Genomic DNA, 26,673 nt, shown 5'->3' on the forward strand with positions numbered 1-26,673 from the left:
TGCTGTGCTGAGCGCTGGGACCCTTGATGCAGGAAAGACATGGAGGCCCTGGAGTGTGTCCAGGGAAGGGAGCAGAGCTGTGAGGGGTCTGAGCACAGCGCTGGGGGAGCGGCTGGGGGAGTGGGGTGGGTCAGTGTGGAGAAGAGGAGCTCAGGGGAGAGCTCATGGCTCTACAGCCCCTGACAGGAGGTTGTGAGGAGGGGGGGTCGGCCTCTGCTCCCATGTAACAGCAATAGGGTGAGAGGTGGTGGTCTCGAGTTGCACCAGGGGAGGGTCGGGTTGGATATTAGGAGCAATTCCTTCTCCACAAGAGCAGCCAGGCAGTGGCACAGCTGCCCAGAGAGGGGTAGAGTCCCCATTCCTAGGTGTGTCCCAGAGCCGTAGGGATGTGGCACTGAGGGATGTGGTGGGATGGGGTTGGACCTGGGGATGTGAGAGGTCTTTTCCAATCTTAATGGATCTGTGATTCTTTATCACTTATTTGTAGTGCATTCTTGCAGCCCAGTGCTCCGGCTTTTGGGGGAAGGAGGGAACCGGGCACGGGCTGGGAGGGAAGCAGGCTCAGGACTTGTGGACTCATTCTGTCCGCAGCTGACCACACTCCCAGCTGTTTGTTTCAACTTATATTGTTAGCTGCGCATAGTACATCTGCAATCACTTACGTGTACTTGAAAATGGGACTTCAAGAAGGCCGAGTGAAAAAATACATTTTTTTTAAAACTAAGACTTAAATGCTGTTATGAAGCTATTGCTATATTCCAAGTGGGGCTTGCTTTGTCACTTCCCATTACGAACAGCATATCCTAACATTCCCTCACAGGAGTTGAACCCTGTTCAGTCATGTCCTCAAACATGACAACAAACAATTCTTTGATTTTATATTTATTTTCAGTACGCAGAACACAACTTTTCGCTTTTCGGTAAAAGACACGAGCGGTACTCACCACTACACCGCACACTCAGCGGCACAGTGCGCGTGCGCCCGTCCCTTAGCGTAAGCTATGCGCCGCGACTCTCGCGAGAGCGCTGAGGTAAACATTGCACGAAATGGCGGCAGCGGGTCCGTGGGCGCCTGCGGCACGGTGAGCGCGGCGGGCGGGGGTGAGGGTGGGACGGCGATTCCGGTGCTGCTTCGTGCCCGGTGAGGCGTTAACAGCCCCGGTAGCGGCAGGGACTCGCAGTGTGGCCGCCCGCGCCGGGCGTTGCGGCCCGCGGAAGTGCTGGTCAGTGCATCGGGCTATGGGGCAGCCCGGGCAGAAAGGTTCCTCTTCCCTCATTTTCTCACGGCCTTTCCACTGTCTGTTGCTGGTTCAGCTTTAGGATTGCATCGCAGTATTTCTTGAATTCCACCTTGAAACAGAACAGGAAGAAGCTGCTCCTCCATGTGGAAAAACATTTTCCACGTTGTTCTTTACCTTTGCAAACCCTGCCCGTGTTTTCTCAGGTGCCTGTGTTGTGGTAACCACGTTCCTGCTCAGGAAAGCCTGAAAGCCTACTTTCATAACGATAATCTCTTAAAAGCATAGGAACTTGCTTCCTGTGGTGGTATTTCTTGTCTTTGCCAGCCACAGGCATAGTGACTCCTTGTGTCAAATTACATACCAGAACATTATCTCCGTAGTCCGTGTTCCTGAATAGAGAAAAACAACCCACCACCATGCTTCTTGAAGTACCCATGGACAGTTTCTATCATGTTTCATTTTGCTTTTCTTTTTTCCTTGTAATGGGCCTTGCATGTCAGTTAGTTGTTTTCATTCTGCTTACATGAAGGGCAGTAGAGTTCAGTTGTTGCTGTTATCTGCTCTATTGCCAAGTTAATACCCAAATATCTTATAGGTGCCTGGTGTGAACCAGGAAGAGAGTCAAGTGTTTTTGAAAAGTTGCAAAATGAAACATGAACAACTTTTTCTTTATTATTTCTAATGGTAACTGTTGAAGGAATCTATCTTTTGTGCTTTTTCAGGCTATATGTTTACATAAACACGGTTCTAACTATTTGCTGTGTTGCCTTGCAGGTCAGCTTGCAAATCACTTTGCTAATTCTTCTAGGGAGTTAACTTTGCTCTCTGAAATGGAGTACAGGACTCAGCTACCATATCATGAGTGACCGAATCATTTACTACAAAATGGAGAAGAAACGTAGAAAGAAATGAGCCTGTTTATTAGGCTTTACCTCAAAAGACAATGAAATCTGTACTTGCTTCGGACGCAGTTTTAAGAATATCCAGTTGAATGGCACAGCGAAATCAGTGTTTACTGAAACAAAAATGAACTAGTTTATAAAGAAGAGAAGTGTAAATTGAGTATATGGAATTCTTGGAATGAAACCAGTTTCTTCTATGACCATGAAGTTTGCAAACATCTGGTTTGTTCTGGTTGTTATTTTACTCTGTGGCAAAAAACACTTCAGTACCAGACTAGGGAATTCCTCTCATGAGGCTCACGTATGTCCTGGATGTTCTCGCCTGACTTTGAAAGTGGAGTTCACTTCGGCAGTCGTGGAGCATGGTAATAGAGTTGAGAAGTAAAAAAAAATAAATCCGTGTGATGTTAATGTTAATGAATCATGGTGTTTTGTACAGTCGTAATATTCAGAGGCACAGGTGGAGCTTCTAAATTATCTGCATTCAGATTGAGAGAGAATTTTATGAAGGTTCACGGTTTAACTGGACACAGAATTTTAAGAACAAAGAAAGTAAGAGAGGTAGTAAGGAGTGTGTTGGAAGTGAAAATAGAGTTTTGAGGTTCAGGTGAGCCAGCATGGTCACTTAGTTGTGGTTTCGTAGCTTTTTGTTTTGACCCACTCAGAGGAGTGAGAAAGGCAAGGGGAAGTATGTGTGGTTTTGTTTATTTTTTTTCTTTTGTGAAAAATGATTGAAAGCGATAATATGTTTGTGGAAGAGTAGCAAAGTAAGTGCAGAAAGAGCAAATGAAAGGCAAGCTAAGGCTGGTATCACTCCTGAGATGGCAAAAGATAACTGTAGAGAGGAGCAAATAAAATGGGTGCTGAATTGAATGTGATCTGAAATGCTGAACAGAGCTAGCCACCAAAGTGTCAAAGGAAATATAGATACCATTGTACAGAGTGCAGTCTGTATTGGTGTGGCAGCTGTGTGCATGTAGAACTGTGGGATAAATGTAATATAAGTGTGATGTATGAATGGCTGGGTACTGTGGAGGAAGGATGAACAATCAGTGCTTACCATTTGTAGTTCTTACAGAATGCACAGATGCCCTTTTTGACAACATCTCTACCATGTTTGAAACTGTAGTTTTATGTAACAAACTAGCTAATTTGACTCTAACAGAAGTTGGTGTGTAAATTGTCTTCAGTTTGTCGTGGTAGTAGGTAATAGATCTGTTCCCCTGATGGAGCTGAGTGTGTGCCTGAGCATTTACACACAATGTCAGTAATGGTATGTTGTCCATTAGCTAGCAGAGGGCTTGTTGAGGTGATTGTGGCAGTGCATGATAGGTCTGCGATCCACCCACAAGTTACTAACCCAGATCGAGGGCTGAACTCTTGGGACCAGCTTTGTTCTCTGTGTGTGTCAAAATTGGTGTCAGTAATTTCCCTAAAACTCAATGTATTGTTCCCTCTCCTGTGCTCACCTCTGTCATTTCAGCTTTCCATGCTATCACAATTCTGCCTTCATTTTGAAGACCTTTATCATATTTTAAGCACTTCATTATGCAAAAACTTTTTTGTAGTACAGAAATAAATTTCAGACCTGTAAAGCAAAAAAACAAAGAAGTGCCTCAAATTGTGATTATTTATTTTGGATAAAGAGAAAGAAATATTCAGTAATTTGAGTGCATGTCTAAGCTGCTTTAAACATCAGTTCTGATAAACTGTACTCTTGTTCCAGAGTATATTGTGGCTTTTAATGGATACTTCACAGCTAAAGCTAGAAGTAAGTTTATTTCAAGTGCACTAAAAAGCAGTGATATTGAGAACTGGAGGATTGTACCTCGCAACAACCCAGCCAGCGACTATCCGAGTGATTTTGAGGTGATTCAGATCAATGAGAAACAGAAGGACGGCGTACTGACACTGGAAGATCATCCAAACATCAAGCGAGTAACTCCTCAGCGGAAGGTCTTCCGCTCACTCAAATATTCAGACTGTAAGTAATTTTTATGTGTTTGCATGAGATCTGCTTTGGAAAATTTAAGACTAGCTTAGCGTTACACAAATGAAAAGTGCCCTGCAGTTTTTCTTTAAAGTTTTTCTATTCCTTTGCCTTTGAATTATCGAGGCCTTGCTGTACCTTTCTAGAAGTGTGGTAATGAATCCATCTACAGTGTAGAGACATTTCTTCTGCAATAGTTCGTTAACTGAGTTTATTGGCCACTATAGTAGGAAAAATTGAAGCTTTCACTGTTACTGAAGGCACTAATACATCTGGAAAAAATGGTTACTTGTCTAAAATGTTTGCCGTTACAGTTATGATGTGGATACTTGCATAAACAGAAAATCTTTTGTGTTTTTCCTCATACTTTTTTTTTCTCCTTAATTCTATGTAGCTGATCCTACATTGCACTGCAATGAGACCAGATGGACTCAAAAATGGCAGTCGTCTCGTCCCTTGAGAAGGGCAAGTCTTTCTCTAGGTTCTGGCTTCTGGCATGCAACAGGTCGACATTCAAGCAGACGTTTGTTGAGAGCTATCCCTCGCCAAGTTGCTCAGACTTTGCAGGCAGATGTCCTCTGGCAGATGGGTTACACAGGTATGCTGTTGTTTGTTGGCTTAAGGAAAAATTACTTAGCTTACATGTATTAATCTCATTGGATGCTAGTTCCATAAAGATTGAGCAATACTTTGTTTTGAGGTGCACTGTTACAGAGCTTTGTGTGTGTGCATACTGTTCTTAAGAGGAAGTAGTTCTGTTTAGAATCTTTGGTTGAATTTCTGAAATGGAGCAGGAAGTTTGCTTTAGAGCCACAAGTTAGTGAGTTTGCGAAGTGTACAGTACATTGAACATAATTTCATTCACTTGACTGAATATGTTAGTTATGAAGCTGAATCAGAAAAATCAATCCTTTATTGTCATAGGTGCTGGTGTAAGAGTAGCAGTGTTTGACACTGGACTGAGTGAGAAACATCCTCATTTCAAAAATGTAAAGGAGAGAACAAACTGGACTAACGAGAGAACCTTGGATGATGGTGAGTTACTGTGTGCTGTTGGTGAGAGAGAGAGTTCCTGACAGTGTGCTGTTTTGTACTTTAAAACTACTGTTGCTGATGGGGTGGCAACACATCTGCTAATATTTATTGAAGGTGTGTATCTTGAGATTTTAAGCTTAATTTTGCAGTATCAGGAAAGTTTTGTACTCTTTATCAAGTTCAGCAAATAATATAAGGACTCCAGGAGGATGTTGCTTGTGTCTCCCTTGAATCATAGGTAGTATCTCATTGTAGCTTTTGAAGAATGTCAGCAAAAAAATGCATTTTGCTGTTTCACAATGCGTATGTGTTTCCATACTTAGGAGGGGAGTATTTTCCTTATTGACTGTGCAGCCCTAAGCTATTTTGAGTATTGGGAGCTTGCTGTAATGTTTTTTCTAACTCATATAGTTCTCATCAACAAATGCTGTGCTGGCTCATGCCAGCCAAGATTCAGAAAAACGATTTATTTTCTACAGCATGTTTGTGTTTGTTTTTCATGTGCCAACTGTAACTTGACAGTATGCTTTCGCAGATGTTAATTTCATATGGTCTTGGTCAGTGAGTAAGCTGGCAATTTAATGCATTTAGAGTTTGATGTATATGCATATCTTGCTCGGCCTTTAGTGCATCTCCATAGTTACATCACACATGGTGTTTCTTTGCATTGTGGTTATGATTACATTCTTTTGTTTGCATTTTCTAGTAGTACTGTGCCCAGATTGTTACTGGGCAGGCAGATTTTGAGCGTGTAACTATAGTGCAGGCCGTCCCAAAAAGCAAAAGGCACGTTATTTTTTGAGGAGAGTGAAAAATACGCTTTCTTGTCTAATTTTTCATCCTTAACAAAATGTGACTGTTGCAGAGTCCAGATAAAAAAAATCTTCTAAGAAGTTTACATAAACCTGTATTGGCCTTGTATCTTACATTTGCCAAAATAATCTTGTTCTCTCATTATTGCCTTGTGTGAGTCTTGATGTCATAGGCAGCAATTAGGTGAGAGTGTATCACTCTGGGTTTCATCAGCTGGTAGTCTAGCTAGAGAATGCTGGTACTACTGAGTTTAGAGAGGCCAGAACTAAAATTTGTTTCAAAAAGGTGGGGAACCAAGTGTTTATAGTTTGTTCTAAAGTCTGTTGGATTGATGTGATTTTATTATAGGTGTTGATTAACAATGAAAATGAGTAAAAATGAAATTGTTTGGCTTCTAACATCTCATTTTGTTACCTCCTGTCTGTGATAGGTTTAGGCCATGGAACTTTTGTAGCAGGTGTGATAGCCAGCATGAGAGAATGCCAGGGGTTCGCTCCAAATGCAGAACTGCACATTTTTAGGGTGTTCACCAATAACCAGGTAGCTGTCTTAAAGGTGTTTTGATGTATGTCTTTCTAGATAAATACTGTTCAAATCCTTTTCTTGGGGAATGCTGCGAGTGCTTGTAAATGTTGTATTTTCTTTTATATGTGTGATACATATACTGTTTTTTTTCTATCTAAAAGTTTACTACCAGATTTCTTAGAGTTTCCAAATCTGTTATATTCTTCAGAAATTGTGTGTCGAAGCCTCATCTGTATAGTGTTAAAACAGTCTCATAAATATACTGAGCACTATACATACTAGTAGACTAGTGTTAGTTTTGTGCTTTGTTTTTGTGTTGTTTCACCTCTCTCCCTCTGAAGCCTGTACTGTCATGGAATTGCTGGATTTTCCAATGGTAGTTTTTACTTTCTTCTTTTTTATCTAGGTTTCATATACGTCTTGGTTTCTGGATGCCTTTAATTATGCAATTCTAAAGAAGATAGATGTGTTGAATCTAAGTATTGGTGGACCAGACTTCATGGATCATCCATTTGTTGACAAGGTTGGTGTGAGGAAGGAAAAGCTCCCATGGCCATGTTGTTTGTATTCCTGGACTTGCAGAGCTGCTTGTTTACCACTGCTCCTGGCAAGTTCTGGTTCTGCAGTCAGTCCTGAGGAGGTCCATGTGCATGAGAGAAATTCTGTACAGGTGTATAGGCTTTTAGGTATATCTTTAGGGAATGGGTGAAAAAGAAACCAACACAAACTCACAAGTATTCACAGAACTGCAAAAACATGCCCTTTTACAAAATGCTGCACATACTGCTAGGAGGCATGACTGACAAGCAGGCAACTATCTAGAGCCTTAGTGAAAGAAACTTAACTGACATCCAGCCCTGCTTTTTCAAATCTCTGCATAATTAATTTGTCTCATGCTAAAAATGAATTTAGCAGCAAATCGTTAAGAATGAATAAATAAAAAGTACAGGTAGTCGATTCAGCTTTGTAATTAGAGATTTGCTTCAGGTTAAGGTGGAATTAGGTATTTATTGTTGTGTCATGGTTCCCTGAATTGTTGATATATACTTAAAAATCAGTAAGTGAATTATGTTAAAAGGACAAAGTCTTTCTCTGAAAAAGGTAATAAGGGTGTTTAAAAAGTTCTTTTTTTTTATTTTTTTAATGAAAATCTGCATTGAAATTTAATTTGACAGTGACTTCAGTACTCACTCCTGAGTAATTTTTGGAGGGAATTATTTGATTTGTGCTTCTGGAGTGTTTTCTTACAGGCAGCTTTTCCTTTGATGCAACATGAGTAAGTACAGTTAGCAGTGAAGCTGTGAAGGCCATTATTGATCACATAATCTTAAGAATTGCTGACACTTAGTACCGAATATACCAGTGAGATGTATTTATTTTGTAAGTCTCAGTAAGAAGGAGAGGTAGACTAATCAGTTGCTTATGTCATGCCCCGTGGAGTTTGTGTTTGTGCTCCAAGTCCCCTCTTTGGCAGCAGAACATTATTAAAAATGTTATCTTTTTGTAGGTGTGGGAACTGACAGCTAACAATGTGATCATGGTCTCTGCTATTGGCAATGATGGCCCATTGTATGGGTAAGTTTCAGAGATCACCTTAAAGAAAAGCAAGTATGATGTTTTGGTTTTGAAAGTAGTTGTGCTTGGATTGGAGGGTATTTTCTTCTCTTTTTTGCTGTAATGTATTTATAGAAAGTGACCTAAGTTAGACATCGTCCTCTGTCTCATCATTTGCCTTAGAGTACATTTTTGAATTAGGTGACTATTTTTTTACTCAGACAGTGAAAAGTTAGGAAAGGAATGACAGAACTTCGACTGATACTGCTACACTAGTATAAGCAGACATCTTTGAGTACACATAAGGCTTAAAGAACACAGAATGCTCAAGCCAGAATGCTTTGCATAGTATTTCTAAAATAAATGCCTAAAATCAGATTTTGTTGTGTCTGGAAGAAAAGTGGTTTGGTAGTGTAAGTTCTGGAGTTATTAAGTGCTTGAAAAGTTGCTTTTAGCTGTAGAACATAACAATATCAGGTAGGACCAAAATTTGTTTCTGTGCGGGTTAGAAAGAATGGCTGAAAAAAATTTGATGACAGTGTTTCTGTTTTCAGTACAAATTTATGGCTTTAATGGTAATCTTAGCTTTTTTTCATTATTGTTGTCTTGCTAACTCCCAACTTGTAGGACTCTCAATAACCCTGCTGATCAGATGGATGTTATTGGAGTAGGTGGCATTGACTTCGAAGATAACATAGCTCGCTTTTCATCTAGGGGAATGACCACTTGGGTAAGATATTTGAACGGAGGCCAGCCACTTTTGTAGCTAGATTAAAGATTTTTAAAAGGAAGCCTTTTTCAGAGAGGTAATATCATGCAGCTGATGTTTGTGGCATAAACAGTGATAAAAAATTTCATGGGATATCAGAATTGTAAGAGATTGATGAAAGACCTGAAGCAAGAAGCCTTATACTCATCATTTATCATTAAAGTTGACCACTTTTGACATTCTTGTTATATTTGTAAAATGCCAAGTATTGTTTGAATTACAGTGCCTGCTCCTGTCCTTCGTTTAATAGAAGAATCTTAGCCTTTCCAGATGCAATATGTAATGCTGTGCATATTTGATATCCTTTCAGTTTGCATTGACTGTTGAACTGAGGTTCATGTACTGCACATGTGATTTCATATGAGATTGCATTGTGATCTTAATTGAAGACTCTGTATTTTTTTTCTTTGTGCTGCTTCTCATTAGCTGGTAGCAGAGGGGTTACTGTTTTGTCAGTAGTTTCATGCTTAACTTAGCGGAGTGTTTGTTGATCCTTTCCTGGATTGATCATACCTTTTCTGGGTTGATATGCTGAGGAGTTGCTGTAAATGGTTTGAGTCCTTCTTTAGGTTTTACTATGATGCTGAACCCTAGCTGATTAGTGATAATTTTATTTCTGAATTATTTGCATTAGTTAGTTTAAATACTTAAATGAAACAGCCAGTGTTCATTGTGTATCAGGACACCTATCCATCCATTTTCTTTCACAGGAGCTGCCTGGAGGTTATGGTAGAGTGAAGCCTGATATTGTTACCTATGGCTCTGGAGTGAGAGGTTCTGGTATGAAAGGTGGATGCCGCTCTCTTTCTGGGACAAGTGTAGCATCTCCTGTAGTGGCGGGTGCTGTCACGTTATTAGTAAGGTAAGCCTTTAGTAATAGCCCCTCACAAGATACAGATGCAGGAGGGCCATAAGAAACTCTTAAGGGGCCCCACCAAATGAAAATAAATTGTATTTACATGTAGGAAAACAAACTCAAGGGATAGAATTTGTGTTCTTCTGTCCAAGACATTATTGTGTCTGACTGGTTCTAACTTCCCTGGGAAAAACCTGAGGACTGTTTTGATTAGTTAGGTATTTGAAAATGTAGCTACGGAGAACAGTGCAAAGTAATTTTGTTAAATGTTTAATGATATTTAGTTGCTTTTGTCTTTTGTGTTGTAAAAGAACAGCTGTTCAGGATAGGCACCTGTAGCTGATAACTATCTGAATACCTGTTTTATAGTATGTAGGGATTTTATGATTATTACCTAGTTGTGTAATTCACCTACTGCAAACGGAAGAGTTTGAAAGGAAGGTAGGAGTTAGAAGTTTCTGCTTTGTGTTTGTCACTGTTGCTACTTAAGGATAATAAATTTAATTTGAAAAAATCTCTGTCCAAAATTCAAGGTAACCATATTCCTATGTAGAATTGTGCAGTTTTCGTTGGACGGCAAAGCTATCCCCCCCCACAAGCTATGCAGCAGAAGATCGCAGTGTGTTACAAGGGCTTGGATTTTCAGAATCTTTTACTTAGCATATATAAGTATTACCTGGTAGAGAAGTGTCATAAAATTGTCACTCCTGTTTCCATCTTCAACTGTTACAGGGAGAAATCAAGTAGATGTTGTACGCAGCAATGTAATTTTTATTTGCATTTTCTTTAAATGAAACAAAATGTTAAGGCAAAACATAGACAAGACTAGCTAGAAACTAGAATGAAGGCCACCTAAAGTGACCCATTGTTTCCCATTTCAGCACAGTTCAGAAGCGTGAAATGGTGAATCCAGCAAGTATGAAGCAGGCACTTATTGCATCAGCACGTAGACTTCCTGGAGTCAACATGTTTGAACAAGGACATGGCAAGTTGGATCTTCTGAGAGCTTATCAGATCCTCAACAGCTATAAACCACAGGCCAGGTTAATTTTAATCCTCAATTAATCAACAGTACACTATAATCTGCTATATTTCTTTAAGAGAGCAGATGATGTGCATGTAATACAGTTGAGCAATCTGTGCTTATGCAACAAAGTGAACTTGTATAGATCTTGCATAATCAGGAAGCATGAATTTTGACAGGAGAGGCGATGAAAAAACACTGTATTTTCTACCGATGTTAGAGCAGTGTAGGAGCTTGAAGTCTCAGAGCTAAATTTACTTTCCTTTCTAGGCTCAGTTGAACTCTCTGGTGTTATTCATAATACAACCTAGAGCAAAGCGGAACAGTAGTTACATCTTAGTTTTCCAGAGGATCATTCTCACTGTGCTGAAAAGTTTCTTTTGCTTTGTAGGAAGAAAAAAAAACAAATATAAAACAGAACGCTCTGAAATCTTTAAAAAAAAAAAAAAAGAAGGGGGGGGGGGGGGGGAAGGGAAGATTATTGGACAAATTTGAGAAGTGAGATGAGTACTTGATAGAGTAGCTAGAGTAGCTGTGACTGGCATGTTTTATCGGTAATTTTCTCATGTGTCAGTTTTGTGTAGTGGCTTGTACTTCTACTTGTTGTTGTTTGTTCTTTTCTTTTGTTAAATTTTACCTCCTCTATCCTTCCTGTAGTTTGAGTCCAAGCTATATTGACTTGACGGAATGTCCCTACATGTGGCCTTATTGTTCTCAGCCCATATATTATGGAGGCATGCCAACCATTGTTAATGTTACTATTCTTAATGGTATGGGAGTCACTGGGAGAATTATAGACAAGGTAAGACTAAACATTCTTCCAAGACCTGACTGTGTTCATAAAAGCTTTCTAGAAAGGACTACTTCAGCTAATAAATTTGATAGAACATACAAACATTTGTAGTGGTGAGCGCAGGAGATGCACAGTGTTTGGTTTTAAAGGATGCACCCAGACTAGATTTGTCCCCATGAGCTATCTGCAGGTTTTCCACCAGTGCACTGCTTTCAGGGGCGTGTAGTGTTTTGTCAGTCAAAACTGGTTTTACAAAGACAGATACTTAGAGATTTCTTTATATTCTCTGCTAGCATTTAAGTTCTTCTGGATTTTTTTGTGAGCATAAGAAATCTCTGATGTTACAAATTGTGACTCTTTACTTGGGTCAAAATGACCTGAATGCATTGACTTCTTAAAGTCTGCTGCAAAATATGTTGCTTTATGCCAGTAATGTTGAATTTGTTGATTGACTACGGAGAATTTTTTTTTTAAGAGTAAACATAAAACAGATGCATGAACTAGGAAAGTCTTCTATCCCAACACTCTAGCCAGTGTAAATGAGCTTAATTTCAACATCTTATTGTGAATCCTAAGGTCGGTTTTAGATTTAAACTTAAGAGTATCGAAGCTCGTATAACTAGCTGATGGTAATGCTTAGACACAGCCAGTGTAATCAGCCTGTCTCTTACATCCATAACCATTTTTGTTATAGACAGAAAATTTCATGTCTCTGCCAATATTTTTTTGTACAGGACCCCAAAATGTTAAACTGGGAGCACTCTGTGTGCTTTTCATAGATCTTCCTCAGGTCCTTCCTCTGGGAAGTCTACACTCTGGATCATTAAGGCTGTCATGATTGGGTTGGTTCACTGTCACAACACATGTTTTGGGCTTTATGTACATTTTGAAATTTGGCATAATCTTCAGAAGAATAAGATTTGATGATTCTGACTGCAGATACTATTTTACCAACATTTGGTGTTCTTCCTTTCACAGCCAGACTGGCAACCCTATCTCCCACAAAATGGGGATAACATTGAAGTGGCTTTCTCCTATTCCCCTGTGTTATGGCCTTGGTCCGGATACTTGGCAATTTCTATCTCTGTAGCAAAGAAAGCAGCATCTTGGGAAGGCATTGCTCAAGGTCATGTTATGATCACAGTATCATCCCCTGCAGAAAATAAAGTTAGTTCTATTTTGGTTTTTTTTTGGTGGGGAGTGGAAAGGGGTTGAGGTGAAGGGGGGGGAGGGGATGAGGATGGTGGTTTTAATTAAAATTCCTTCACTACAAACCCTTACTTGTATGGGGCATCTCTGGTCATGTAATGTGAAGCATAAGTTAGATAGTAGTCAAAGCATTGAAAAGTACAAATAATAATTCTTATAACTGAATGCAAGATTGACCTTTGAATTGAATATGCTTTAGTATTAGAAAACCTGTCTGTGAGATTTGCATTTATTTATTATGAATTCTGAGTAATGTGTTTTGAAAAAGAGATGACTTAAATATCATTTTCTCAGAACCCTAGTTAACTGTTCCTGAGAGGACTTTAAGATTTTGGACAGTTTAACCAAATTACAGTTGTAGCATATTTAAAGTATTTAGTGTTCTGAGTGGAAATAAAAGCAGTTGAGTGTAGAAAATGTATTAAGGTGATTTAAGGCAGAAGTAATCTCTTGTTCTCCTTAGTTGGTGGTACTTGAGTGAAAATACAGTAGATACCTCCATTTTTCCAGTCTCTTACAATCCACAGTTGGTGAACGTTTCTGTAGGGAAAAATAATTTCACAGTGGTTTGTTCTGTCCTTCAGTCTAAGAATGGTGCAGAGCAGACTTCGACGGTGAAGCTGCCAATAAAAGTGAAGATTATTCCTACTCCACCTCGTAGTAAGCGAGTCCTTTGGGATCAATATCATAATCTCCGTTATCCACCAGGATACTTCCCCAGGGATAATTTGAGGATGAAGAATGATCCATTAGATTGGTATTTATCTCAGGTTCTACTAAATCAATATTTCTTGATTACATGTTAATGATATGTAATAATGTTACTGAGTGCCAGAGAGTACTGACCTTATTCATTGTGGCATGGAATTTTCTGATAAATCCACGAACAACTCTTAGCTTCTGCATGCTTTTTCTTTGTGCAGTTTTTTCTTTTTGTTACTGCTCTCTGTGGTTTTGATTCATTTAAAATGAAAAGCTTTTTAAACGTTTAGGATGCAGGTTTTTTTGCTTTCATGGTGTAATTTTTTTCCCTTATGCCATGATTTCTCCCAGGGAATTGAGGGGAACACTTAATTTAGCCACTTTGGCATTCACTTACCAAAATAAAGAGGGGCTGACTTACAGTCTTTCATGGATGGAAAGGGAAAGCATCCAAACATACAAATAATGTATAAATGTAGATTAATTGGATCAGTTTACGAGACTTCCTTTGTGAAGCTGTTTGGAACATGGAGGTAGGACAAGTAGAGTGGAACTTCCCTCCTGAGTTCTAGCAATTACAGGGCATCCTGTGTGTTCCCTCTCAGCTAATAGTTAAAGCTGTTCTTACAGACTCTTCAGCAAGGATGAAATCCTGTGAAAGATATATGATTTTAATGCAGCACTGTTCCTATGGGATGTGGTGCAAACATACAGAACTGTGCTTTTTAAGGGACATTCTCAGTTTCTAACTTTGTGTTATTACCTCTGTAGCACTTGGAACCAGTGTTAGTTAGGAAAAAAATTGCAAGAGGAGATGGTGCTTGGGAAACCGCAGGTTATCCCTTGAACAACAACAAAAAAAGTCCTTTTAGAAAAGGTACTAGGAAATAATCTGTAATTAGAGGATTTAAATCAGGTTTCTGCATACCAAATTTGAATGTCTTCAACAGTTTTCTTCTGTCTTTTCCTAAGGAATGGTGACCACATCCACACAAACTTCAGGGACATGTATCAGCACCTAAGAAGTATGGGTTACTTTGTTGAGGTTCTTGGTTCCCCGTTTACATGTTTCGATGCGAGTCAGTATGGTAAGCATGTGTTTGTTATATGCTAATGCTATATGCGGTGTTGCTGCAGAGGCTTACTTGGGAGTCTAGTGAATTAGTACAGTTCTCTATCGTTATCTTGAAAAAATGAGGAGAGAAGCCCTCTGTTTTCAGTTCCGTGACGGCAGAACTGTTTTCCAAAAGATTTTTGCATAGTCAAAATGAAGCATGGGTGAATTATAGACTCAAAATGAGAATGTCTGTTCTGTTTTTTGGTTGTGGGTTTTTTTTTGTTTTTTTGTTTTTCTTTTTTGAAACATCGGTATTTGTGGATAGATAAAATAGTGGGGAATTACTACATTCCTGCTGTATGCTAGCAGACAATGTGGTTCGCTTCTTCTGTGGTGGGTTTGAAGATGTGGTAGATTTGCCAGGCAGGGGACAAACTGAGCTGGCTGTGATCTTTTCTGCTCCGAGGTGACCTTCTAGTTGGCCCTGACTTCTAGAAGGACCATCTTCTCTTCTGGGCTAGGATGTTCTTTAATAGATTGTGAAGTGAGGGTGCAGTCTCCTGACAGACTTTTAGTTCTGGAAATGTCAGTAGTAGGCTTTTCTTTTTCTTGATTCTTTGATAAATGCTGTACCATTGCTTTCTGAGTTAGCAGATGCACAACTGAAGACAGAAATGGTAGCCTGTAAAAGCACAACAAAGTAGTTTCTGTTCTGAGACAGGTTGTTGGAAGGGCACTACAAGGACAAGTCTGCTTTGCATGGGTAGTTTAGTCAACCGCAACTCACATTTCTGCTTAGGAGAATGGAGAAACTAGGAGACTAGAAGACTTGGCTTTTGGATTGCTAAAATAGACTGAGTGCTTGATGTGAGTGCTTTCTATGTCTGAAGAGTGTAAGTAGGTAGAGGTGAAGGAGGGAACACCGAGGAGGGAAGAGAACAGAAATGCACATGAAAGTGGAATAAATTTATTAAATGAAGGAAGAACTGGAATAGCAGGTTTCTAATCACAACTCTGGTAAAACCATGATAAACCTTCAGTAGAAGCAGTGGGGGGCAAATAATGTAATTCAGAAAGGTTTTTAATATGTTTATAAATAGAATTACTTCAGAGTTGTACTTTCATGGGAATGAAGCAGGGAAATTTCTTCCAATCTTAGAAACAGTGCAGAATGAGGCTTTGGAATTACAATAGGTAGCAGGACATTCTGTGTGATCCTGGCATTTGCTGGTACCTCTGAACATGAATGATTTTGTCTTCAGACTGTAGTTAGTATACAATGACACTATAGTTAAGGCAGCAGTGAGCAGCAGAGATGATTTAAGTCCAGCCCCTCTGCACTCTGGCTTCTCACAGAATGGCTTGGGTTGGAAGGGACCTTAAAGATCATCTTGTTCCAACCCCTATCATCCAGATCCTTAACTAGTCAAGATTTACATTATTCCTGAGAAAGGAAATTCTACCACCTCTCTGAGAAATCAGAAAGTGAAGAAGTGAAATGGCTTGACATTTAGGAGTAATCTACTTGTTTGTTCTTTTCAGTCATGCAGAAAAAGTGCAAGACATTCATTTGTGTTAACTTTTGCATGGGTTGCAGTAATAGTAATCACGTTAGTGTGAACACTGTTTTTGCTTTTATATGCAGGGACTTTACTGATGGTGGACAGTGAGGAAGAGTATTTTCCTGAAGAGATCACCAAGCTGAGGAGGGATGTTGATAACGGACTTTCACTTATCGTGTTCAGTGACTGGTACAACACATCTGTAATGAGAAAAGTCAAGTTTTATGATGAAAACACGAGGTATCTGTTTCTTTCATTTCTGCGGGAAATAAAATGTCATAGAATTGCTATTTTATGGTTATACTGCCCTAAAAATTCTGAATGTGAGAATTGTATTTAATCACCTGCGTCGCTTCTCATGCTGCCTCTAAGAAGAAGTACCTCAAGAGTAACACCGACCTTAAGCTGCAAAGCTTAAGGAGAATACCTATCTTCTTTATCATTATTGTGAAGCCCTCTCTTAGTAATGTAATCTGTTAAAGCCCAGAAAAACATTTACGGTAGAAAGAACTAAGAGATTGGTGACTAGCAAAGAAAAATTGATATGTTTTTATTTTGGAGAACAGAGTAAAAGAGCAAATGCAGCTTGCAAACTGTATTACTGGACTGTGCACCCAATACTGGAAATACTCCAGTATATTATATAAAGGGAAATAAACAATATCAACAGTGGTGAAAAAGACCCTCATAATTATTGTAGTTGCCACATGTTTTGTGGTAAGCTTGAAAGATCTGTTTTGCAGCTTGGGAGCAAGTAACACTTTGCTTCATTAGAAGTACTAGCAGCAAGTGACATAACCATGATTTCTGCTTCATCATTGTTGAATAGATAATCTAAGACCGATTTTTTTTTTTTTTTCCTAGCAAGTTTATGTAGGAAACTGGAATGTACTGAGAACTTTGCACCATTATTATTACTTCTGTTCAGAAGCATAGGTGTCAAAGAGGGACAGCTGCTTGTGTGCTCCTGTAGTTAAATGAGGTTTTGAGATATAGTTCATTATTTAAGGGACTTGGAAAAAATCTACATGTAGAGGATTTTTTGTAATAAAAGCTCTAGGAGTATATTCTGTATACTAACAAACTCTATTATCCTCTCTATAGACAGTGGTGGATGCCTGATACTGGAGGTGCTAATATACCAGCTCTAAATGATCTGCTTTCTGTCTGGAATATGGCCTTCAGCGATGGGCTGTATGAAGGCGATTTTACCATGGCAAGTCATGAAAGTGAGTACTGGAGTCATTGGCTGTGCAGCCTATGAGCAGTACCTTGTTTGGAGAATAGTTTCTGTGAGGATCAGCTTGAATGAGAGTCAAGGGAACTGCTCTGAGAGTGAGTGAAAAGAGTTTAATAAGCATGCTTGAATGATTACTTCCAATGCTGATTCATTTTCAGATGAGATAACAAATATTCTGACTTCATAGAATCATAGAACGGCCTGGGTTGAAAAGGACCACAATGCTCATCTAGTTCCAACCCCCCTGCTACGTGCAGGGTCACCAACCAGCAGCCCAGGCTGCCCAGACCCACATCCAGCCTGGCCTTGAATGCCTCCAGGGATGGGGCATCCACAACCTCCTTGGGCAACCTGTTCCAGTGCATCACCACTATCGGTGTGAAAAACTTCCTCCTTATATCTAACCTAAATCTCCCGTCTTTGTTTAAAACCATTCCCCCTTGTCTTGTCACTATCCACCCCTGTAAACAGCCGTTCCCCTCCTGTTTATACGCTCCCTTCAAATATTGGAAGGCCACAATGAGGTCTCTCCGGAGCCTTCTCTTTTCCAAGCTAAATAAGCCCAGTTCCCTCAACCTTTCTTCATGGTTGAATTCTAGGTGCAGTTCATTGGATAGTATTCTTGGGGTATTGTCTGTATGTGTCTGTACTATAAACAGTAGTTGCCTTCAGTTTCATCATGGTTTTAGTTTTGTTGTTAAGTGAAAATTTGAAATTGTGGTGGAAGAAAATCAGTGGGGGAGACTTTCCTTGGAATATTCCAACTTAGATGTGTCTCAGCAGCCTGAGATGCTTTATAAATTCCTATTCTTGTCATCTTTTGAATTGCAGTAGCCTGAAGTTATTATGCTTTACTGTTTTCAAGTTCACAGGGCGCAGGCCCCATGACCTGATTGTTTTCAGACTTTCTAGGTCTAGACAAGCTCCTTTTTTTTTTTTTTTTTTGACCAAGTCACTTGATGTTTTCATGCTTTGTTTCTAAATCTGTCTTCTGACCAGTTCATTGGAATGTGTATGTGGACGGAGAAGGCACCAGAACTGAGGGCTCTGTGCACTCTCCAGTTTTGACTGAAGGAGACAGGTTCTCTCTATAAATAATGAATGTTAGTGTGAACTACTGTATTTCTTTTTGTGGTTGGTGAAGCTTTTCAGTTTAAAAAAGTGTTCTAAACAGAAAGGTTTGAAAGCGAGGTGAACCTGTGCTTAAGAATGCCTTATCTGTGAATACATGTACAAAATACACAAATCCAGAGAAAATTTCCTGGGAGTTTTTTTCTATGCCTGTTTTGACAGCTGACTGAGTTAGTGGGAAGGTGTTGTTTTCAGTCTGTAAATGCAATTTTGTGTTGTCTTTCAGTGAATTATGCATCAGGATGTAGTATTGCAAAGTTTCCAGAAGATGGCATCGTAATTGCACAGACTTTTAAGGATCAAGGTATGCATTTCCTTCTCTTTTCCCTGTGTTTTAGGTAGTACTTTGTAGTTGAAAGCAAAGTTACAAAATCTAAAGGTGTAAGAACTGTGGAGTGAAAAAATTCATTGAAAGGATAGGGTTGGATTGAGAATGTGATAAAGAAGGGCTGGAGTACATCTTCCGCAAAGACAGGCTGGGGGAGCTGGGCTTGTTCAGCGTTGACAAGACATGGCTTTGGGGGGACCTCATTGCAGCCTTCCAGTACTTGAAGGGAGCTTGTAAACAGGAGGGAGACTGACTTTTTACATGGTATGACTAGGAGGAATGGCTTTAAATTTAAAAAGGGGGAATTTAGGTTAGATGTTAGGAAGAATTTTTTTTACTAAGGGGGTGGTAAGGCCCTGGCACTGCTGCCCATAGAAGATGTGGGTGCCCCATCTCTAGAGGTGCACAAGGCCAGGCTGGATGGGGCTCTGGGTAGCCTGAGCTGGTGGGAGGCACTGTGCCATGGCAGGGGGTTGGAACTGGATGGGCTTAAAGGTCCCTTCCAATCTAAGTCATTCTACGATTCTGTTATAGGTATTTTTTCATTTTGTCTAGTTGGATATCTAACAGGAAGCTGCAATATGACAGCATATATTGTTTACATAGTTTAGTTTTTATACAGCACAGCAATATCCAAATGTACATATACAGTCTTTTATTATATTTGCTATATGTAAACACATCTGTGCATGTGTGCGTTGTGTGTGTCTTCAGGGGGAAAGGATTGTTCCTTGTCCATGTTTCTCACAAACTCTAAATGATATTGAGCTATGTCCATATGCAATATTAATCTAATCATTGCCAAATGAGTGTTTGGGTAGCCATGGTGACCTAGAGATAGAGGTAAGGAGGATTTTGTTAGACAAAATGTCTCCTACTTGTATCTCCTAAGGTAAACGTTTTAGGCACATAGGAAGGCTGTACTTTCAGACTGGAGGAGTATGTTCTCTGTGCTTATCCTTTCTCTTTAGTTTTATTGTGGCATCTTATTTATGGGGTAGTAATTCAGAGCTGTAACAGCAGCAGGCAACATAAAAAAAAAAATAATGTTTTTTAAGGGCTAATAGAGACATTTTCTGGAACAGTAAGGAGCTTACTTGTAAATCTTCTGGAGAGCAGATAATATCCCTGAAATGCTGTATGGTGATGACTTGGTTATCTTAGTATGAGAGAAAAAGAGAGAGAGTGTGTTTGACAGGTAGCCTGCTGGACCTGCTTTATCTGTTGAATCCTTTTCATTCCAGTTCATGAAACAGAAGGGCTCTGTGTTTTGGTTCTGCTCTCTGAAGACAGTGTAAAAAGTAAAGGCGACCTAAATACTTAACATTTGAAGCTGGTCATCTTATTTTGGATTTTGAAGTGGGTGTTAGAGATGGGAAGACTTTAATCTAAAAATGGCTTTCTACAGACTTCATTTCATGAAGAAACTAAAATGGTTCTCTTGCAGTTTATGGCAGCCTTCAGTTCACTGGAGATATAATACCTGTGAGATACAAAGGGCAGTTTACAGCTGTGTGCCCTCTGGGTTTTGCTGCATGCATGTACCCATCCGTACCAAGAGGCCTTCCTTTGGTTGTTTTTTTTTTTCATCTTTTCCATTCACTGATTGTCTGAGTTACCATAGTAAATATTTCACAAACATGTTTTAAGTTGCCAATTTATTATTCAGTTATTTGCCATACTTTCAGAGGCAGACTTACACTTCAAAAATTGCTTTCTGTGATAGTGCAAGTGTTTCAGAAGAGGCTGATCTGGGGAGCAGGGCAGGGCTGGGTGCAGTGACAGCTGGCTCTACCTGCTGGCTGCAAGAGTGCCTGGGTGGGGGTCAGCTGCAATTGGCCTAAGTGGGGACGAGGAGCAGAAAATTCATGTTTCTTTTGTTCTTTGGAAATATGTATCCTTACTAGACCATACTTCTCTTTGTTCATAAATTGAAAGGAGAACAGGCAAAGTGCAAGGGAAGGCAGTGCTGTAGAGGTGCTGAAATGCAAGCCCGGCAGGCTTCCTCTGAATTGCTTCTGTAAACAAGTTCAGTCAGAGCCCTCATCTCACAGCTGCTGTTGACAGACAGGTGTCATAGTTCATGGAATGTCTCTATTCTCATTTTTGTTACATAGTAGATTTTCTTGTAGCAGTAGACAGACATGACAGCAAATAAGTCAGCAAAGAGCGGTGTGCATTGTGATGGCTGATTTTTAAGATGCTGTGTGTAGCCTTCTGTAGAAGGGCTAAAACAGCATAAAGGGATTTTTAAGGCAGATCACTTTGGTTTAAAACTCATTCATGAAAATATTAGGATTTTTTTATTCAAGAACATTGAAGATTATCCATGATGAGAGTCTTTTTTTTTTTTTCAGAAAAGTAAGTTTTCTGCATAAGAAAAGTACAGAAGTAAGAAAGCATCAGTATCAGTGGAAAGCTTCATGATCAGGGTCTTGGAGCAGCTTCATTTTTACTGTAACATAGCTTTTTAAAAAAACACTTCTCATAAATGACATGAAGAATGGCATGATGGCATTTGTAAGTTTGCGGTGTAGACTAGCTGGTGTTGCTTTTCAGGCCATGAAATTTATGTGTGCTTTGATTTAGGTCTTGAAGTTTTAAAACAGGAGACTGCTGTAATTGAAAATGTTCCTATTTTGGGACTTTACCAAGTTCCTTCCGAAGGTGGTGGCAGGATCGTTCTGTACGGTGACTCTAATTGCTTGGATGACAGCCATCGACAGAAAGGTGTGTATGCTTTGACACGCAGGAAGAAATATTTTTCTTAAGCAGACAAGTGTCCTATGGGTTAGTAACAGCTCCCACCAGAAATAACTCTTTTCTAGGGAATCTCTAAACAATTCCTGATTGGTTATTAATCTTGTTTCTGCAGAACTCTGCTGAAAATGGTGTAACACGCAGCTGGAACAAAAGAATGCTGCATATTAAATAGACTTCTGATGAGTGGGAGCATTTTGCCCCGTACACCTCTGGCCTGTTTTTCCATTACAGATGACCTAGGTGTTGATTTTAATGTCTTCTGCTTGATTGGTTGGTTTTGTGGTGGTGTTTTTTTTTCCTTCTTTGCAGTGTTTTTGTTTCCAGGAACTGTGAACACATGCTTGAAGTTGTGAAGATACCATTAGGAGACCTCCTTGCTTTTTTCCCCATTGCATTTCAGAGTGTTATGTAGCATTATGAATTTTGTTTTGCACTTTCTCGTCCCTTTGCAGTGTTCCCTTCTGTAACATCATAGCAGTGCCTTCTCTGTGTGCTGTAGTTTATTGAGACCATTTAGCCGAAGTGAAGATGTGGAGTTTTAGTAGAGAATGGTGCTTTGTGACTTTCCTAATGCTGTTAAATTCAGTGTGACCTGTGATAAAGGAAAAAGGGGAAGGTTCTCAAATCCTTCAAAGTTGGCTTTTAAGTTGTGAACCAGCTATGTCTCCTGTAGAGACATCGGTTGCTTTAACTGAAGTAAATTCCTCACATTTGTGAATATAAATCCTTAAAATCTGATTGACCTCTTTAACAATCAAAGGGGAGGGACACCAGGATTATGAAGATTAATTCCTATTCCCAGCCAAGTGTTCCCTGGTAGGAGAGGCTCTGAGAAAAATTGTTTGCAGTCAGTGGAAATAGGTGATAAGATTTCATTCCACTTCTGAAATGGAAATTTCAGGCAATTGTGATGTTAATGAGGTGGAGTGCTTGTTCAGCAGGCATGGCTCTGGATAGAAAGCAGTGGTATCTCAGGAGAAAATGCATTGAAATGTAAAGGAAAACCATGATGAAGTGTACAGTGATGTTGGTTCCCAGACTGGTCTATCCCAGAGCTGCTGTTTGTACTGCTTTTCCTTTAGCTGAGATGTAGCCAGAACCTTTCCCTTTTCTTTTTTAATTTATTTTTTCATATTAAGTTTGAGAAAGCAAAGGAACAACTCTCCACTGAAAACACTGCCTAGTTCTTAATTTTCTTTGCAAGGTATTGTTTTATCCTCTTAAAGGGTTGCTTCTCTTTTTCCCTCATAGAAATGATAATGAATGATATCAGAAGCTCTCAGCTCCCTGTGTTTTCACACTGGAAAACACCCTAATTTTCTCAGGGACTGGGATGGCCTTGCCCAAACTAGAAATCCTACATTTGAAACTTGCCATTTTATGACCTAATCCCCAAAAAACCTGATTTGGTACACAAGACAAGAAAATATTTTAAGAGTGAAGAAATTATTTTTGTGTCTTTGTGGAGGAGGAGTGGTTGAAAGTTGCATCTTGCTGAAATTAGGCTTAGAACTTCAGAAGGAGAATAACAGGAATGAGAAACTACTTGTGCTTCTGAATGTTATGATACACTACATAACAGTAAGATGAGCCATTTGAAATGTAGCTTAATGCACATTTTGTTTTGGGTCTATGAAACCTACAGATTGCTTTTGGCTCCTGGATTCCCTCTTGCAGTACACTTCCTACGGCGTGATGCCTCCAAGTCTCAGCCATTCTGAAAACCGACAGCGACCGCCATCAGGAGAGGGCTGTCCTCTCCCGGAGCGGATGGAAGGTGAGAGCCTTATTTATGAGCAGAGCCTGCAACTGATGGGATGTCTGAGTGGAATTTAGAAAGACCCAGACAGGCCTTTGACAATAAGGTTAGCTTGGGATGAGCTCTGACGTTTTACTAGAAGAGAGCACCTAGAAGCCTTAGGGATCTATAATGATACTATCATGGTTTGACTAAAAAAAATGTTCTGCTCATAGGAGTATTTTTGGTGCCTCCATTCTGCTAGGAGGTATTCTAGTTACTGGCTACAGAGTGTGCATAAAATCTGGTCTCACATGCTGGCCAGCAAAACTTGGCATACTGTAGGTGCACAGTCTTACTGTTTTGTAAGGTACCCTTAATTAGAATTAACAATTCTAACTCTGAGATTTAGCTGTGAGCCATTACTGTAGAGAGCTTCTGATCTTACAGCAGTTCCATTTAGCTGGAGGCAATTGTTGGGAAGTGTATTTCTGACATGGTCTGTCTCTGATGTGAATTGCAGGTAACCATCTCCATCGATACTCAAAGGTGCTAGAGGCTCACTTGGGAGACCCTAAACCCCGTTCCCTTCCTGCTTGTCCTCATCTCTCCTGGGCCAAACCACAGCCTCTGAATGAAACTGCTCCCAGGTTAGTATACATCTGTCTTAAAAAGTCTGGCTTCCAAGTTCAGCTTGAAAATTATTTGTTCCATCTGCTTTTGAAAGGACATCTGGAATTCCTTTCCTATAGAAAGACCAAATTGTAAAGAGGAAATAGTGATTAATGCCACTTCAGTGAATAATTCTGACTCACCTGATAGTTATGCTGTATTTTGTGAAACAGAGATTTTAAAAATAGCTTCACAAGTCAATGCCTTTTTACGATTGAGTGATTCCAACTTAAAGTTCAACGGCTTGCTTAAATCCATAATCAGTGCATGCCTTTGAAATAGTTTTCTGGAGCACAGCTCATCTATTCTGCCTTCCAGTTTATTATTTGTCAGTCACTTGGAGGTAAATGCGTCAGCACATAGCCCGTATTTGTCTGCAGAGCTCCTAATGGTAATGTCTGCCAGTCTGCATGCAAGAAAGAGTGTTGCTAATATATAGTTGTTGATCTAATTGCATCCCTGTGACATCTGGATGGAACTTGGGAGGCCTGTAAACTGCAAAACCTAAAGAGCATATGGGGTCATCATTCAGGTCCAAGTTAGTGAGTAGCTGGTAGGTTTCAGCTGTCACTTTCTATGCATGTTTCTGCAGAATTCCTTGCATTACTGAAGTGGGCAGACATCTGTCTTTACATTTCTTTTAGCAACCTTTGGAAACATCAAAAGTTACTGTCAATTGACCTTGATAAAGTGGCTCTGCCCAGTTTTCGACAGAACCGACCCCAGGTGAGACCACTGTCCCCTGGAGAAAGTGGAGCATGGGACATTCCTGGAGGTATGTACCGAAAGGTTTGAAAGATAGTATTTTAGGTCAAAGGAAGACACGTTTCCTTTCAGTTGTGGAAAAAATGCAGTTATCACTGTGGTTGTGTTGTATAAGACTGACTGATGAAGTCTGAGAGAAATATTTTTGCCTGTGAATAGCTTACTTGAAAGGAGCCATGTGTGGCATACAGAGAGGAAGATATCGATGAGTGCTCTTTGGCCAACCCAGGTTTATTTTGGCACCAGTAGTAGACAGCAGTAGTTTCTGTCCTTGGGAGCTGTGACAATAACTCCTGCTATTGAGAATTCCTTGTGCGAGCACACAGTTGTAAAAGTCCAGAAGAATTTGTCTGAACAGTGCTTTGAGGAAGGTGTTATACTAACGATGTAGAGAACTTGGAACAGCTCCTTATAAGCTTGGTTCTGCGTGTCCAGCTGGAAGCCTCTTAAAGCCTCACACGTGTTCTTTTCTCGATCTGAGCTGCAAGTCCAAATGATCCCTTTGAAAAGGAAGGGTTGTGTAGCTTGTCCTCACCATGTGCTAGTGCAGTCTCCAGAGCAGCAGCAGAATCACTTCTCTTATGGCATGAGGAACAGAAGGCTTTGTTGCAAGGGAAGTCTGAGTTATGTTTTTGTGTTCCCAGGTAAGTCAAGGTGGAAATGCCAGTGCTATTCTGTGAAGTTAGTTAGCATCCTGTCTCATTTCTGCTAATCAGTCTGCAGTTGTTAATCTTCCTGTCTGAAATGTAATCTGATTGTAGCTCGTGTGGCCGCAAACCTCTTTGCCTCTCTAGGTATAATGCCCGGACGGTACAACCAGGACGTAGGACAGACTATTCCAGTCTTTGCTTTTCTCGGTGCCATGGTGGTTCTGGCATTCTTTGTGGTGCAGATCAACAAAGCAAAAAGCAGGCCAAAGAGACGGAAACCGCGAGTGAAGCGGCCGCAGCTCATGCAACAGGTTCATCCACCAAAGACGCCTTCTGTGTGAAAGCTCTCGCTTGCCAAAGATGACCTCCTTTTACTGGTTGCTTTCCTGGATAGTTGATCACTCCCGGCAAAGGCACAGCAAACGTGGTGATCATACTGGTGGTATACATCTGACATCATCTCACAGTCTTTGGCTTCTGGAGAGAAGAAAAGGACCTCAGCTGATCATTTGTACATAAAACTGCAGCTTTAAGCAGCCATACCCACCAAAGACTTGAACGCTGTTGAAAAGGCTGCTTAGTCACTACATAATCCCATGAGGGAGAAAATGGACCTTTTTTTGTAAGCTGACCAAACTAAAATTTATTTGTTTAGAGGCTATTTTCTATATTTATTGTTGGGGAGGGCGGGGGGAGAAGTCACTTTAAGGACCTCTGCTAAGGAAACGCAAGTGCATTTTTTGGAAAGGATGCAATTTTCTAGAATGGTTTAACACTGAAGAGTGTAACTTACTTCATCAAAGGAGGGAGGAGGGGGCAGGAGAGACAAGTACAAATCAGTTTGACATAGTTCTGCAGTTTATTTTTATAAAGCCTACTACTATGATGTTTTGTAATTTTTGGTCATGATTTCACCATTGTTGGTGAAGCAGATTTTCAATAAATACGTTATCTATATGAAGCTGAGACAGAGTGCTGCATGGCTTTCTTTCTGCTGTTCATCAGACAGAGCAAATTGTTGAATAGTGAAGATTTTCATTCCTTCTCTCCTCGTGTCTTTGTCCTTAAAACAAATAATGTACCAGGCTGAGGGGGATTTTGACAGTCGGAAACAAGGTTTATTCACACCTTTGTACCTCTGATGGCAAAGTTAGACCTCAGACAAAGGTAACTGTACAAAAGACATAGCACTTTTTCCATCATAGACAGAGAGGAGGGCACCTGCGAAGAGGCCCAGCAGTGGGTGAAGCTGCCAGCCCAGTGTGTGGCTCACAGCCTCGGGGCTGGAGTGCTGCAGGAAATGGGAGAAGGGGGAAAAAATGCCATCTAGGGAGCACCAAGGCCTGTAGAAACC

At 40.1% G+C, this 26,673-nt stretch overlaps 1 protein-coding gene across 2 annotated transcripts; it reads left to right on the top strand.

Annotated features, from left to right (window-relative positions):
• Positions 1-1,005: 1,005 nt before the first annotated feature.
• Positions 1,006-26,285, top strand: MBTPS1 (membrane bound transcription factor peptidase, site 1). Of its 2 annotated transcripts, none has more exons than XM_046899605.1 (23): positions 1,006-1,031; positions 2,016-2,508; positions 3,870-4,127; positions 4,528-4,731; positions 5,058-5,168; positions 6,412-6,521; positions 6,913-7,029; positions 8,014-8,081; positions 8,688-8,790; positions 9,540-9,691; positions 10,567-10,728; positions 11,367-11,511; positions 12,481-12,669; positions 13,296-13,468; positions 14,386-14,501; positions 16,116-16,272; positions 17,137-17,261; positions 18,630-18,707; positions 21,321-21,461; positions 23,140-23,271; positions 23,756-23,882; positions 24,549-24,679; positions 25,464-26,285. In XM_046899605.1, exons 2-23 carry the CDS (start codon positions 2,322-2,324, stop codon positions 25,658-25,660), a joined length of 3,183 nt encoding a protein of 1,060 aa, XP_046755561.1. In that variant the 5' UTR covers positions 1,006-1,031; positions 2,016-2,321; the 3' UTR covers positions 25,661-26,285. The 2 variants fall into 2 exon arrangements, with proteins under 2 accessions (XP_046755561.1, XP_003641945.1); XM_003641897.6 differs by having other exon boundaries at positions 1,022-1,082.
• The last annotated feature ends 388 nt before the right edge of the window (positions 26,286-26,673 follow it).

Source organism: Gallus gallus, chromosome 11, assembly GCF_016699485.2.
Source record: "Gallus gallus isolate bGalGal1 chromosome 11, bGalGal1.mat.broiler.GRCg7b, whole genome shotgun sequence".
NCBI lineage: Eukaryota > Metazoa > Chordata > Aves > Galliformes > Phasianidae > Gallus > Gallus gallus.

Excerpts from the sequence above, each read along its gene's own strand:
- MBTPS1 (XM_046899605.1), top strand. The coding sequence starts at position 2,322 with ATGAAACCAGTTTCTTCTATGACCATGAAGTTTGCAAACATCTGGTTT. Across the intron at positions 2,509-3,869 it reads TTCGGCAGTCGTGGAGCATG|AGTATATTGTGGCTTTTAAT; the intron begins GTAATAGAGTTG and ends CTCTTGTTCCAG. Across the intron at positions 18,708-21,320 it reads ACAGACTTTTAAGGATCAAG|GTCTTGAAGTTTTAAAACAG; the intron begins GTATGCATTTCC and ends GCTTTGATTTAG.